The sequence below is a fragment of the Lethenteron reissneri genome, chromosome 25, assembly GCF_015708825.2.
Source record: "Lethenteron reissneri isolate LAM-NWPU_2019-01 chromosome 25, ASM1570882v1, whole genome shotgun sequence".
NCBI classification, from domain to species: domain Eukaryota; kingdom Metazoa; phylum Chordata; class Hyperoartia; order Petromyzontiformes; family Petromyzontidae; genus Lethenteron; species Lethenteron reissneri.
Genome location: NC_083803.1, coordinates 3,912,586 through 3,926,973, shown reverse-complemented (window position 1 = coordinate 3,926,973; position 14,388 = coordinate 3,912,586). Strand labels below are relative to the sequence as shown.

The 14,388-nt window shown below is 46.5% G+C and overlaps 1 protein-coding gene across 4 annotated transcripts in view; it reads left to right on the top strand.

Moving 5' to 3' along the window:
- The first annotated feature begins 3,198 nt into the window (after window positions 1–3,198).
- Window positions 3,199–14,388, top strand: part of PSME4 (proteasome activator subunit 4) — a 30,729-nt gene continuing 19,539 nt past the window's right edge. Inside the window, exons 1-18 of one of the 4 annotated variants that reach the window (XM_061558937.1) lie at window positions 3,199–3,591; window positions 5,129–5,269; window positions 5,407–5,523; window positions 6,197–6,253; window positions 7,063–7,107; window positions 7,649–7,798; window positions 8,009–8,072; window positions 8,473–8,547; window positions 8,843–8,965; window positions 10,627–10,719; window positions 11,543–11,808; window positions 12,101–12,287; window positions 12,433–12,522; window positions 12,644–12,708; window positions 12,810–12,960; window positions 13,138–13,236; window positions 13,577–13,646; window positions 13,770–13,837. In XM_061558937.1, coding sequence (XP_061414921.1) covers window positions 3,389–3,591; window positions 5,129–5,269; window positions 5,407–5,523; window positions 6,197–6,253; window positions 7,063–7,107; window positions 7,649–7,798; window positions 8,009–8,072; window positions 8,473–8,547; window positions 8,843–8,965; window positions 10,627–10,719; window positions 11,543–11,808; window positions 12,101–12,287; window positions 12,433–12,522; window positions 12,644–12,708; window positions 12,810–12,960; window positions 13,138–13,236; window positions 13,577–13,646; window positions 13,770–13,837 — 2,064 coding nt within the window. In that variant the 5' untranslated portion in view covers window positions 3,199–3,388. The remainder of the gene's footprint in view (window positions 3,592–5,128; window positions 5,270–5,406; window positions 5,524–6,196; window positions 6,254–7,062; window positions 7,108–7,648; window positions 7,799–8,008; window positions 8,073–8,472; window positions 8,548–8,842; window positions 8,966–10,626; window positions 10,720–11,542; window positions 11,809–12,100; window positions 12,288–12,432; window positions 12,523–12,643; window positions 12,709–12,809; window positions 12,961–13,137; window positions 13,237–13,576; window positions 13,647–13,769; window positions 13,838–14,388) is intronic. The other 3 variants (XM_061558938.1, XM_061558939.1, XM_061558941.1) reach the window with 3 other exon arrangements.

The following is a 14,388-nucleotide window of genomic DNA, read 5'->3' as shown; positions in this document are numbered from 1 at the left end:
GGGTGGTGGTAGGGGGCGGTAGGGGTGGTGGTGGTAGGGGCGGTAGGCGGTGGTGGTGGTAGGGGTGGTGGTGGTAGGGGTGGCGGTAGGCGGTGGTGGTGGTAGGGGTGGCGGTAGGCGGTGGTGGTGGTAGGGGTGGTGGTAGGGGTGGTGGTGGTGGTAGGGGTGGTGGTAGGGGTGGTGGCAGTAGGGGTGGTGGCGGTAGGGGGCAGTAGGCGGTGGTGGTGGTAGGGGTGGTGGTAGGGGTGGTGGTGGTAGGGGTGGTGGTGGTAGGGGTGGCGGTAGGGGGCGGTAGGGGCGGTGGTGGTAGCGGTGGCGGTAGGGGGCGGTAGGGGGCGGTGGTGGTAGGGGTGGTGGTGGTAGGGGGCGGTAGGGGTGGTGGTGGTAGGGGGCGGTAGGGGGTGGTGGTGGTAGGAGGTGGTAGGGGTGGTTTTGGTAGGGGGCGGTAGGGGTGGTGGTGGTGGTGGTAGGGGGTGGTAGGGGTGGCGGTAGGGGGTGGTAGGGGTGGTGGTGGTAGGAGTGGTGGTAGGTATTACCATCATTAGGGAAAAAAACGGTGATCCAATCTCCGACCCCCAGGAACAGGTTTGCAGATTTGCTGAGCATTTCTGTGAGGTCCTGGGGGAGGGGAAATCCCTCAGCCAGGAAAACATCATGGCACAAAGTGGGGATAACCCTGCTGAGGCTGCGGTGCCTCAAATATTGGAAGAAGTCACCCTCTGTGAGTGGCTGGCTGAGGTGCCATCTGTTGAGGAAGTACTGAAAGCGATTCGGAGTCTGAGACCAGGAAAGGCACCGGGCAGAGATGATCTTCCAAGCAAAATGCTCAGGGAGGGTGGCGTTTGTGCACAGACTGCCCTATATGACATCATAACAACAGTCTGGACCACTGGACGGGATTGGAAGGATGCCCTGGTGGTCCCCCTCTTTAATCAGGGGGGCCGCACAGACTGTAACAACTACAGGGGCATCTCACTCCTCAGTGTGCCGGGAAAGGTCCTGGCAAGGATTATTCAACATCGCCTTGCTAGGCACGCCGAGGAGAGGCTTGCGGAGCCCCAATGCGGTTTCAGAAAAGGCGGTCCTGCACAGATGCCATATTTTTTGTCTGTCTGCTACAGCAGAGGTCTAGGGAATTCCAACAAGACCTACATCTCTGCTTTATTGATCTGGTCAAGGCCTATGATACCATCAGTAGGCCTGGGCTCTGGGTTGTTCTTCGTGCTTTCGGAGTCCCTGACCCTCTGCTCACGATCATTAAGGACCTTCATGATGGTGAGCAGGCCCGGGTAAAACTACGTGGCCAGGAGTCAGAGCCTTTCCCTGTACACTTTGGGGTGCGACAGGGATGTCCTCTGGCTCCCACATTATTTAACATCTATTTTGACTACGTAGTTCGTGAAGCCTTCAATAGCTGTACCGGGGGAATTCTCCATTTGGTACAGATATAATGGGAGGCTGATCGATGCCCGGGTGCGATCAAGGGATGGCTCCCTATTGGTCAACCACGTTATGTATGCTGATGATTTGGTAATAGCTGCTCATTCAGAGGAGTTGGAGACGCTGCTGCTGAGACTGGAGCGTGCCACTAAGAGGTGAGGCCTTACCATCAGCCCCACCAAAACTAAGCACCTGCCTGGGTATTTTGTACCATCGGACACTCCACCCCCAAAACTCCCAATCGGTGATGGGGCAGTAGTGGAGAGAGTGGAGAGTTTCCCATACCTGGGAAGTGTGCTTATGACCGGCTCCAGTTTAACAGCAGAAGTCTCACTCCGAATCAGTCGAGCGGCAATATCTTTTCATCAGTTGCGTAACGCTGTGTGGAAGCTACCTGGTCTGTCGCTCCGCACGAAGCTTCAGGTCTTCTCGACCACAGTCATTCCCTCCCTTCTCTACGCTTGCGAAACTGTAGACCCCCCTAATGAGCATCTTCGCCGGTTGGAAACATTTAGGCTGGCCTGCCTACGATCCATCCTGGGTTTAACCAGGACTGGATTGTGTGAGGAGCTCACAAATCCTTGAAAGATCTGGGCAAAGTCCCATCGGTGAGCTCCTCCGGCAGGCAAGGCTGCGTTGGCTGGGTCATGTAGCCCGCATGCCCAGCCACCACATGCCTAAACAGCTTTTGTTCGGCCGGATCGAGGGGGCTAAACGGGCGCGGCAAGGGCTAGAGAAGAGATGGAGTGATGTGGTACAGGAAGACGTGGAGCTGAGTGAACTTGCCGATGACTGGTACCAGCGGTGTCAAGATCGGCCTCTGTGGAGGAGGCTCGTGAAGGACGCTACTGGGCAGTTGGAGGCAGTCGCCCTCCAACAACAACGGAGGGCGGAGGAGCGACGCTCACAACAATGAGCGGAGCGCCGGGTGGCTAAAGCACAGCAAGTTGGCACAGTAGGGGGCACAGGTGGTGCATCAGCCAGTCATCTCGGTCATCTCAGTCAGTCGACCCGTGGCACCTGGGTCTGCCCCGTGACCTCCTGCCAGCGGGCGTTCGACTCTTAACGTGGCCTCAAGGTGCACATGACCTGGCAAAAGCGTCGTGGTGACGTCACCGCCACTTAGTGGCGAATGGCGGTTGTTGCTGTTGTTGGTAGGGGTGGTGGTGGTAGGGGTGGTAGGGGCCGGTAGGGGTGGTGGTGGTAGGGGGGGTGGTGGGGGTGGTGGTGGTGGGGGTGGTGGTGGTAGGGGGCGGTAGGGGGTGTGGTGGTGGGGGTGGTGGTGGTAGGCGTGTGGTCGGGGTGGTGGTGATGGGTGGTGGTGGTAGGTGGCGGTAGGGGGCGGTAGAGGGGGTGGTGATGGTAGGGGTGGTGGTGGTGGGTGGTAGGTGGTGGTAGGTGGTGGTAGGGGCGGTAGAGGGGGTGGTGGTGGTGGGGGTGATGGTGGTGGTGGTAGGTGTGGTGGTAGGTGGTGGTAGGTGGTGTGGTAGGTGGTGGTAGGGGTGGTGGTAGGTGGTGGGTGGTGGTAGGTGGTAGGTGGTGTGGTAGGTGGTGTGGTAGGTGGTGGGTGGTGGTAGGGGGCGGTGGCGGTAGGGGGCGGTGGGGGTGGGGGTGGTGGTGGGGGTGGTGGCGGTGGTGGCGGTAGGGGTGGTGGTGGTGGCGGTAGGGGTGGTGGTGGTGGTGGTAGGTGGTGGTAGGGGGCGTTAGAGGGGGTGGTGGTGGTGGGGGTGGTGGGGGTGGTGATAGGGGTAGGAGGGTTGGTGGTGGGGGCTGTAGGGGGCGGTAGAGGTGCTGGTGGACGTCACGTCACGTGACGTGCCGGGGAAACTGCAGGCCCAAGCTTCCCGTTCAGCGGCTCGCCGGCCGCGTCCTCTCCTTCCCGCACCGCCACCAACAGACCGACGACGACGACCACCACCGACCGACCACGACGACGACGATAACGACCATGGGCGAAGAGGAGGACGAGGAGGAGGAGGAGGAGCGAAGCCAGAAGCAGAATGTGTACAATGCGCTGCTGCCCTACGCGGGGCCGCGACTGCAGGTGGAGGCCGGGCGGCTCCTGGCCGAGCTGAGACGCAACTTGGCGAGGGCCGTGGAGCTCCGTGAGCTGTGGCCTGGCGGGATGCACTGCACCCGGAGGCTGTCCCTGTAAGGGCTCGGTCCTTCCTCGTCTTGCTGTCGTGCTGGCTCGTTTGTGTTGTTGTTGTCTGTTTGTTTGTGCGTGTCCGGGGCCCTGTGTGAGCGCGCTTGACTGCCATGTGCGCTTTGGTTGTCATCATTGTGCTGTCTAGGATTGATGGACAGCTCGTCATGGGTGTCCTCTCTGCTTGTGTCCTTGCTGTTTGTCTCCGTTGTCTTGTCATGTGTGGGTCGGCTCGTTGCCTCTATTGCTTGTCCCCCCCCCTCCTCTTCTCTCTCTCGTCGTATGTTCAGTGTCATGGGTGTTGTGTGTCCTGCAGCTGCCCTGTCTCCTCTCGCTTTTCTCGTGGCAAGTAGAGCTGACGGTAGGATGGTGTCCCATCGGTGCCTCTGTGTTGTTGTTGCTGCCCCGTTCTCTCAGTCTATGTCGCTTTCTCGTGTACCTGGTCTGTCCGATTGCGTGTCGTCTGCCCAAAGTATTCTCGATTTACCGGCTCACACGGTCACACGGTGTCCAGTGTGTACAGTGATCAGCCTCTACTTGCCATGTGAACAGTCCGCATGACACACGTGTTTTGTGTACATGCGTATGATTGTGTTTATGTATCACGCGGGGCAATTGTGGGCAGGGTTTAGATCAACCTGGTCTCTGTGCCTGGCAAGAGGGGCTGTGTTTGTGCGAGTGAGAGGGTCTGCGTTAGGAATGTGGTGTAAGGTGAGAATGAATTCACGGGCCTAGTGCTGTTGCCCCGGGGTTGTGACCATGAGATTTTGCAAGTCACCCTTGGCACACACTGCCTCCCCACGCTCGCTCTCGTAGGCCCGCCACAGTGAGGATTGTGTTAAGCTTCTGGGAAGATAGTACTGCACAATAGTGGGTCGTTGTTTTTTTATTTACAGATACTTTTTTTTCCCTTAGAATTGTGACTTTTACAAAGCAGATTCAAACATGTCCATTTGACGGCCCGCCAAAAAAGGTCAACACACTGTGGCAGGCCTCCTCCAAAAAAAGCGTGTTCCCCCTCCTTGTGTAGAATTAAACCTGCCGTCCTAATGCTATGATCGTCATCATCATCAGCAGCAAAGTACAGAATATTTTTAGAGATCTTAATTGGCTTGGGAGTGGGGGGGAGGATGGTGAGCTCTAATGCGATTTCGTGACACTTATGACAATGCCAAGGACCAAACCAAGTTACCTTTGCGTTGGATAGCCTGAGAGTGATTTCACCTGTGTGTGTGTGTGTTATGTGACGACTGTATGTTGTGTTCCTTTCTGTTCTGGGCAGTGTGCCATTAAGATGCGGCAGTGTGCCTGCTGGTGACATTTTTGTGGGTGGGACTTAGCAAGTTGCAATTGCATTTGCTCTTTTGCAATATGCAGCATAATAAGCCACAGTAAAAATATTCTTTTTTTAATTGTGTGGCTGCTTTATTGTAAACTGTGGTGTCGTTAATTATGAATACAAGATTCACACTTAAGTGCTCTACGTAACACGTTTGTGTAAATATTGCATTCTGTTAAATTCGTGGCATTTGTCTTTTTCAGGTACATTCGCCTGTATGGGAGAAAGTTTAGCAAGGAGGACCATGTCTTGTTTGTCAACCTGGTTTATGAGCTGGTCACCATCCCCAATTTGGAGGTCAGCATGGTGCAGAGCTTCGCACGACTTCTCATCACGTTACTCAAGTGAGTTTCAGCTGGCTCCTCCATCAGGGCGACACAGCGTGGCCCATACATTGACAAATATTTAAATGTAAAATTGTGACCATTAATGATAAAACCGAACCATTCCATCAGCACTTGTCGTCTTTTTCACCACGCAGAAAAAAGGACCTTCTTTCAAGAGATGACATTGTTCTTCCCTGGAGGCCTCTCTACCAGCTGGTGGAGAGGGTGTTCTACTCAAAGAATGAACATCTGGGGTTGAACTGGTACCCAAAGTAAGCAATGCCAAATTCCACAACTCAAAGTATTGTCATTATAACCAGGTGCTGTCGAGAAAGCTTTGCGAATTTAACAACAGCAATTCTCTCAGAGAACCCATCTTCATTATTTGAAAACTTGCCAGAAAATCTGGGATATTGTTTTTTTAAAAGGCTGTGGTATTGGTGTGGTCACAATTGTTCTCTACTTGGTGACCATGTCATTGGAGGGTGTGCTGTACACATTTTAAAGCGTGAATAGCACACCACGTGTATTGGTCAGTAATTTGAATAACCCAGTCACATGCACCTTGCCGAAAATAGAACTTGGCTGCAATGCGTTTATGGCCGTTAATAGAGAATGTTATTGAACTTATGATTTGATCATGTCATTGATAAAGAGTATACTGTGTGTAACATTTATTTACATGTATAATCTTTTAGATGTTACAGTTTGTAATAAAATGCTGTGCAGACAATGGTGCATGTAGGCGACCTTGTCTGGTGTGGCTCCTAGTTGTCCCCTCATGAGTGTGGCCTATTTAAACCTTGTTTTTATCCATGGTGGAATTTATAGGATGGATGAATGGCCTTTGCCGCATCCATTTTTGTTATGTTTCTCCGTTTGCATTGTAGTTGCTGCGGGTAATGGTTTCACTGCTTTATTGTATTCCTTTGTCTTGAAATCCAGTTCTCAACAAGGCTCACCATCTCCTAGATCACTTTTGCTTAATGCAATACATAGGTGGTAAGGAAGCCTCCCTACATATGTTGCTATATGAGCATTGAAGCCTTGTGTTACCGCTGTGTGTCACATGAGGATATGTGTAAAGAGGTGCAGAGGGCAGGAGACTGATTTGCTTTAAAACTCTGACATCAGCCTTGTAGTTTATTGACTAACTGTGTCATAAATGGTTTGTATATATTCACTTACTAACATTTCTAGAATGAAAATTATATTTTGTGACGTCTTAATGGGAGATGTTCAAACTGTTTAGTAAGATAAATTTCATGTTAGTGCCCAATGGGAAAAGTGTGTTTGAGCAATTGTGTTATGTTAATCAGTGTCTTATTTTCGATACTGTGCAAGAGTTTCCCTTCAATCGTGGGTTCTCTGCAGGGAGCTTAGAATTTTCTGGCAATGCGTGTCTTGTGTGTCAAATGTGTAAGTGTTTCTCCATCGTATAAAACTAGATTAATTCAAAGTGCATGGATAACGTATACACTATATTCACAGTGCTGCAATGTTGTCTTGCTTATGCTCGCCACTCACTAATCTATATGTTTTTACTTTTGTTTGACTCCAGTGATTCAGTAAATATGTATTGCAACTTGTACAATATGATTTTTTTTTGCATGCTACTGCATTTTATGTGTCCTGCTCAGTTTATACCGTTTAAAGTGTAAACATTTTGTACTCTTAATGAATAGTACATCAATATAAAAAATAATCGTTTCTGAATAGCGTATGAATGTTGCATTTTAAGTTGCATTACACTGTTTCAATAAAAATGTGAAGCTTTGCATTCACTTGTTTATTTTACACCTGTCACACAGTTCCCTGGAAAATGTGCTCAAGTCTTTGGTGCGCTGCTGCCGAACGTAAGTCCACTCTGCAAGGTCCGACCGTGTCCGTCCAACGCTAGCTGAGCTGTATTGGCTTCCGGTTGCCAAACAAATAAATTGTGAATTCGCACTCATTACACACGAAGTGCTTGCTACAAATTAACCACAATACCTTGTTGATCTCACCAAGGAGCATAAACCATTACACAAACTGTGGTCATCCGCGCAGCGGCTTTTGGCTAACCATCGACCAAAGATAGTCACTGCATTGTGCACTTCCAGATTGCGCTTCTGCGGCCGTCTGGAATGCTCTTCCAATATTAGGGCGCCACTAGAGCTATTGATGTTTACATCTGGATTGAAAATTAATTTCTTTCAACTGCTTTCCAATTATCACGTTTGGCTGTGTATGGTGCGAACGAAGTCCATACTGATTCATCAGATACTGTGAATACATAAAATCTCCCCGCTTGTTTGCTTTGCTACTAAATATTGACATGACCTGTGTGACAAAAAAAACATAAAATTCGGCATGTTTAATTTTGTTGGTTTGACCTATTTGATCTATTATTTTCAGGTATTTCTCAGACAAATCGACTGCCGAAATGCTGGATGAGTGGCGCCCTTTGCTCTGCCCCTTTGATGTCACCATGCAAAAGGGCATCAGTTACTTCGAGCTGTTCTTGCCAACATCTCTGCCACCAGAACGTCATCACAAAGGCTTCAGGTAGGATGCTGGCAGGTCTGAGAGAGATATTGCTCACTGGTGTGTGCTGATTGGGATTATTATGCAAGCAGGCGAGCAGACAGTGAGAGCCACTTTGCATTCCGTTATCTCACGGGCAGTGAATGGGTACTACAGCATGCGTGCGCTTAAATAGTGTAATGCTTTACTGCGGAATTGAGTAACTCTTGTTTCTTGCTGATGTTTCCACAGACTTTGGTTTGACGAATTCGTTGGAATTTGGGATTCTGTGCACAACCTGCCACAGTGGGAAGGAGTAAGTTAAGTTAAATGTAAAGTAAAAAAAATATCTTATAACGTGTTTACTTTAACATACATTACATCCACAATGAAAATGTTATTTAATCCCTGTATATTACTTGGTACAGACGTGTGTGCATAGAGCAGGCATGGAAATATCACGGATAGAATGAACATTATCGATAACTTATGTTAAACAAAGACATGATATGCCGTCACAGATGGACATTACAAATAACTACGTTAAACAAAGACATGATATACCATCACAGATATTGATTGCTATACTGCTCAAACTGAATTGGAAACATGTTTGGAGAATGTAACCAATTGTTATTTCCCTATTGATAATCAAACTGCTTGACTGAACTTTTAAAGTTAAAGGAAGCTAATAATGTATTTGTTCTGGCCAACAGAGTCTGGTGAATCTCTTTGCCCGGCTGAGTTCAGAGAATATAGGCTACATCGACTGGGACCCCTACATACCCAAGGCAAGTGGCAAAGTTTTCATTTCCTTGAAGGGTGGCCTTTAAAGAGCCAACTGTTGTACCATTGTACTTATTGCAACGCATAGAAACGTTCAATATGATTTTTAAAATGTAATGTTGCCGAGTTGAGACGTAACGTTTAAGTTTATTTTTCCCATTTTTTTCTTTCGAGCAAATATTTTTTTGTTCAAATACTTACTAATTGTAATTTTGTTTCACACGTTTTGAAACAAGATCAAACACGTGCTCATATTATCTTTCATTGAGTGGTTTTCTGATGATTTGTTTTCGCCTTCAGATCTTTACAAGGATCCTTCGAAGCCTGAATCTTCCGGTTGGGAGTAATCACACGCAGGTGGCGAGGTTCGGCCCACAATGTTACGACATTGCTCACGTGGTCGTTTGGGTCACGTCCATGCTGGTAAGGGTTTGAAGATACGGAACTGCAGGCTTTGTACATGTCTGCAAAAATCTCGACTCCTAATTCGAGATTTGACATAGTGCTTCTGTTTCCTACTTTATGGCAAAATTAATATAGAATTTTATTATTTTATTATTATCATTGTTACTACGCTTATTTAGCCTGGAATGCCTTGCTGAGTCTCAAGACTCCTTTCAAAGGAGCTTCCTGGTAATTTTTGTAGTAGGTGCCGATTTTTGCGATATTTCCCAATTCGGCAATTTGCGAGCAATTTTTCAAGTTTGGACCATGACGTTGACACACGGTGTCATGGTTTACTTGGGATCTTTTAATATCTACTGTGAAGTAGACGGCGCACTTGTTATGGTTAATACACCCGCAGTATTAACCAGAATGGCCTGCTGGAGGCAAACCGCAAACCTCTGCAGAAACTTGTGGAACGTGCTACCCAAAGTGTGCTGTCCTCTTCCACGGGATAAATGGTCCCACGATAACCGAAAAACAAATTTGTACAATAAATTGTCATGGTAACATACAATTACTACATGATAGCTTAACATTTTAAATACACAACATAATATAACTGACCAATGCTAGTTACAAAATGCATACCTATGTAGATATGAGTGTGAAGACTTGAAAATGTTTCTTCTGCTTTTAAAGTATTCAGTTTACTTTTAGACATGTTTGCAGTCACATGGGCACTGAGTCACGAATGTGAAAACAATCTAATAAATAAACCAGTGCACTATAAACATGTACCTTTTTTTGGAAACAGCATTTATCCACAAACTGGATCTATCCACCAACGGATGCTCGTGAGTTCAATGTACTAGCATGAGACTTTAAAAAAAAAATTTTGATAGGTACAATTAAATGTCAGATAAAAAAATTTACGTGCAAATATTTGTACGTTTAAGAAGTCTTCTTCAGCCATGATCAAGCGACTGCCAGATGAAGGCCTTCCGAAACTATCACCATCTCTCATGGTCCTGCAATACAAGACTCCATCTAGCCTCTGCAAACTAACTGATGTAACCTCTCTGCAGCGGAATGTCCTTCCAGGCACGATCTCTCTTTTGACTGCCACTCTTGTTTCTCTCAACCATTATCTCTGACAGCGATGTGCATACAATGATTCACATAAAATAATATTTTAGTTGGATGTATACAATGTGGCTTAGGTATTTAATGCCCTTGTTTTCCATTTTCACTAAATCCCTCGAGCTGATAGTGTAATGTGGGACTCTTTAACCATTAGCATCTATGATTTGTATTTTCACTTTCTAGAGATGAGATATTCATATTCTTCATGGACAGATGTTGTGCCTCTATTCGTTTCTTGCAAGCACGCGACACGTTAAAATAATACCAAATACAATTTACCAACTGTACAAATTACTGTGATGTATGTATCAAAGGTAATGTGGCTGAAATGCACACTTTGTGTAAGTGAAGGGTGCTATACAATTGCTGGGATAAAATTACAACCGAGCTGTAATTAGCTTTCACAAAACGTAGTAGGTGTTTATTATTTATTAATGATTATGTTAACGGTGGTATAATTATTTCAGCATTGTGTTACTTGAATATAAATAGCCTGAATTAAATAACTCCTGTATGGTGTCATTCATTGTGTGGCAATTGCATTTTTCCTTTAGGGTGGACCTTCTAAACTTGCTCAGAAACATTTGACCGGCTTCTTCAATGCAGTGACTTCGTTCTATCATCCGTCTAACAATGGCAGATGGCTGGTAAGGGTCCATGACCACAGTCTGTCTGATGTGAATAATTTTTACGGAAAATAATGTTTATAAGCATAAAGGTCATGGTTCTTTTTGCTTGCCTTTAAAAAAAACATGTTTTCATTTTGTAACAATGTGCGGTGCTTAGTGATGTATTATTGTTGGAATATAATAAGAGTATATATTTTTAGGTTGGGCATAGCATGGGAATTGCGCCAAAGTCGTGAGCGTGCAGCATACGTGTCAAGTGCGTTCATGCGGCAGCTGTAGTCTATGCGGTAAATATCGGATAACCACGATTCCTATTCCCCGTTGATCTATTATTAATGACAACATATGGCATATGGTCAAACTTGAAAACTACACAATAAACCAAAGCGAAAGATTTATTCACGTTAGAGCCACTGTCAATGTTTTTTGTGCAAAATGCAAAGTATGTGGCAGGTGGCTGTCCTTCTGTTTTACTGGGAGATGCTTTTAGTGTTCTATTTTAAACCTGTAACTGACTCAAGCATTCACTCTCTTGATCTTGCTCGTAAAGTAGGAAATTAAAAAAAGTTAGTGAGGTCAGAAATTCCGCAGTTATAGAAACTATAAAAAAGACTCTACAAAGCAATAAAATGTTTTGGTAATTAACCATGACGAAAACCTCCCTGATCGAATGGACTTGTGAAGGAGCATGTAAATAAAACAAAATCTAACATAATGAGCGCGTGCAGGTTTTACACTGCTTTTCATCTACTGGCACATGGTTCATAGGATAACATTTGTTTAAGAGTGGTTGCAATAAAGTTGTGCCTATGTCTGGTGTGACGGTGACCCTTTGTACCAGCTGAAGCTAATGAAGTTGGTGCAGAAGCTGCCGGCTTGCTTGGTGCGGCGCCTGCACCACGAGCGGTACCGCAAGCCCAGCTGGCAAACGCCGGTGCCACCCAGCCACAAGCTCACGGAGGATGACGTCACCGCTTTCGTGGAGAGCCTAATGCAGCCGGTGCTGCTGGCTATGTTCAGCAAGATCGGCAGCCTGGATGCTGCGCAGGCCCTGCAGAATCTCGCACTCGTGCGTCCCGAACTCGTCATCCCACCCGTTCTCGAAAAGTGAGTCTACCTGTTTGAGCAAGAAACTTTATTAAAGGTGGATGGGTGGCATAGATGGGTGGCACAGATGTCAGAGCACTGAGCTGGCCTGCCTGAGATCCTGCATTCAAAATCCAGACATCCACCCCACACTTAAAAAAATTCTCAAGTGTTTTTGTAAGTCAAACGCTCTGTATTCCATTTGGCCTGTGAATTTTTTTTATCAACCTGGCCGATTTTTGTCATGAGATATTCATGCGTGGCTTATTAATTCATAAGCAAATCATTGTGCCATTAAACTGTCGCAACAAAGGACATACTCGGCGCTGGAAACCCTGACGGAGCCACACCAACTGACGGCCACCATGAGCTGCGTGATCGGCGTGGCGCGCAGCTTGATCCGCGGCGGGCGATGGTTTCCAGAGGGACCCTCCCATGCCCTCCCACTCCTCCTGAGAGCCCTGCCTGGAGTCGACCCGAATGACTTCAGCAAGTGCATGGTAAGACCTCGTTTTGTTCCGAACATTACATTTTTATCACGCTTGCTTTTCTTTTTGTTCGTTACATTTTTTTATCAGCGCGCTCGGCGCTTGTGTCAGGTTGGTATGTTACTAAAATGAGCACGCGGACATTTGCGGGTTACAGATCACGTTTCAGTTCATCGCAACGTTTGCGACGCTCATGCCTTTGGTGGACTGCTCTCCAGCTCTGCAAAACGGAACTGACCTCACTAAGGTTAGTAGGTGTAAATGTTCTGCACAAATTGCACAAATACATAAATGACTGCATTACATGGCTGATTGTGCTTGCTGCAATGAAAAAACTTGCTCCCTTACCATTTCGTTTGCCATATTAGGAAGAAAGGGAGTTATGCTCGGCCACTGCAGAGTTTGAAGACTTTGTCCTGCAGTTCATGGACAAGTGAGTTGCAATCCTGTCCCATACATTCCAAGTCAGACTCACGGGACGTGGCACCACAGAGCGGAATGCACATAGCTTCATATGCCTCCCTCTGCATGCAGATGCTTTGCGCTGGTGGAGAGCAGCACATTGGAGCAGACGCGGGAAGAGACGGAGACGGAGAAGATGACACACGTGGAGAGCATGGTGGAGCTGGGCCTCTCCTCCACCTTCAGCACTATCCTCATGCAGGCCTCACCACAGATTTACAAGGTCTGGCAAGCAGTGACTTCAACACTTTGTTTCAATGTAATAGAAATGTGTTGTTCATGTTTTATGCGTGCACTTCTGTAGTTGTGCTATTATGTCTGAGTTGGGCGAGTTTCAGAAACTTCATATTATTATCATATGAATCGGTGAATTTAATGGTGTTTTTTAAATCTCTTTTAGGCTGCTCTCGACAAGTTGTTCAACTTTGCTACCACCAACATATTCGAAGCCAGAGTTGCAGGAAAAATGGCAGCAGACATGTGTCGAGCATCAGCAAAGGTAAGCCGCAGCCTTGGCTAATGATTGATGTGACCATATCCATGGTAACGTAATGTCTGTGACATAGTTCTATCTAATGCGACACATGTGGCTGAAGCATGTAGTTTTTTTTATCGGCTGGGGCACGGTTTTAGCCACAGCTTCCAAACGAACAAGTAGCAGGACGTGGAGTATCTTATACTTTTGTATGACATTTTTATTGCAACGGACGAGTTTATAACATCCATGTCGAGTTTGGAAAGCCATTCAATCGTGTTTGCGAGGAAGTATGTAAGCACCTAACTCGCTCAACAATTAAATCGGTGGAATAATTTCCGCATTGTTTTGGTCTCTTGGTCAGTGCCGACCTGCCGAGGCGCTGAAGCTGTTTGTCCCTCATTGCTGTGCCGTCATCACCCACCTCACCAACCGTAAGAATCTTCCCACCTTTCATGCTGCAACTTTGTCAGGGCCACTAATTGTGTGGAGGGATTTTTCACGTCGATGCTAATGCATTTGGTCTGGCTTTGGACATGATGGACCTTTCCTCTCAGATGAGGAGGTGCAGCAAGAAGAAGAGCTGGACAAGGAGCTCATCTGGAACCTCCAGCTGCTGTCTGAGGTTAGGATTTTAAGAAGAGTTCAAGTTTCGATTTAAAGCTTTCGTGACTGCAGGGATTCATCTTCTTGGTTCTTTCGGTAAAGTCACGTAGAATGGAAATAATAAAATAAAATCAATATTTATAATGTTTTATTTAATGTTTTATTTTTATTGTTTTATTATTTCCATTGTACGTGACTTTACCGAAAGAACCAAGAATAAGAGTTCAAGTGTGTAATTATTTTCAAATGTGTTCATCGACAAGCGTTTTTGAAATGTCTGTTTGCACACAAATTGTAGTCTGCATCTGTCTGCCCGATAAATATAAAATAAAAATATGTAGACATGCATCACGGAATTATAGAATTACTTCTCGTTGCATTATCCGTCCACTATAATTTATCTATGACTACATAGATGCTTTATACTGTCACTCGTGTTGCTTTACCTTTACAGCTGCTGCCGAATTTGTGTAAAATGGGATGTTTTCGTTAATTCAGTGATAATTGTGGGCTAAGACCATTAACATAGCTTTGTGTGATAATTATTTTACCACAAGCAGTAAACTAGGG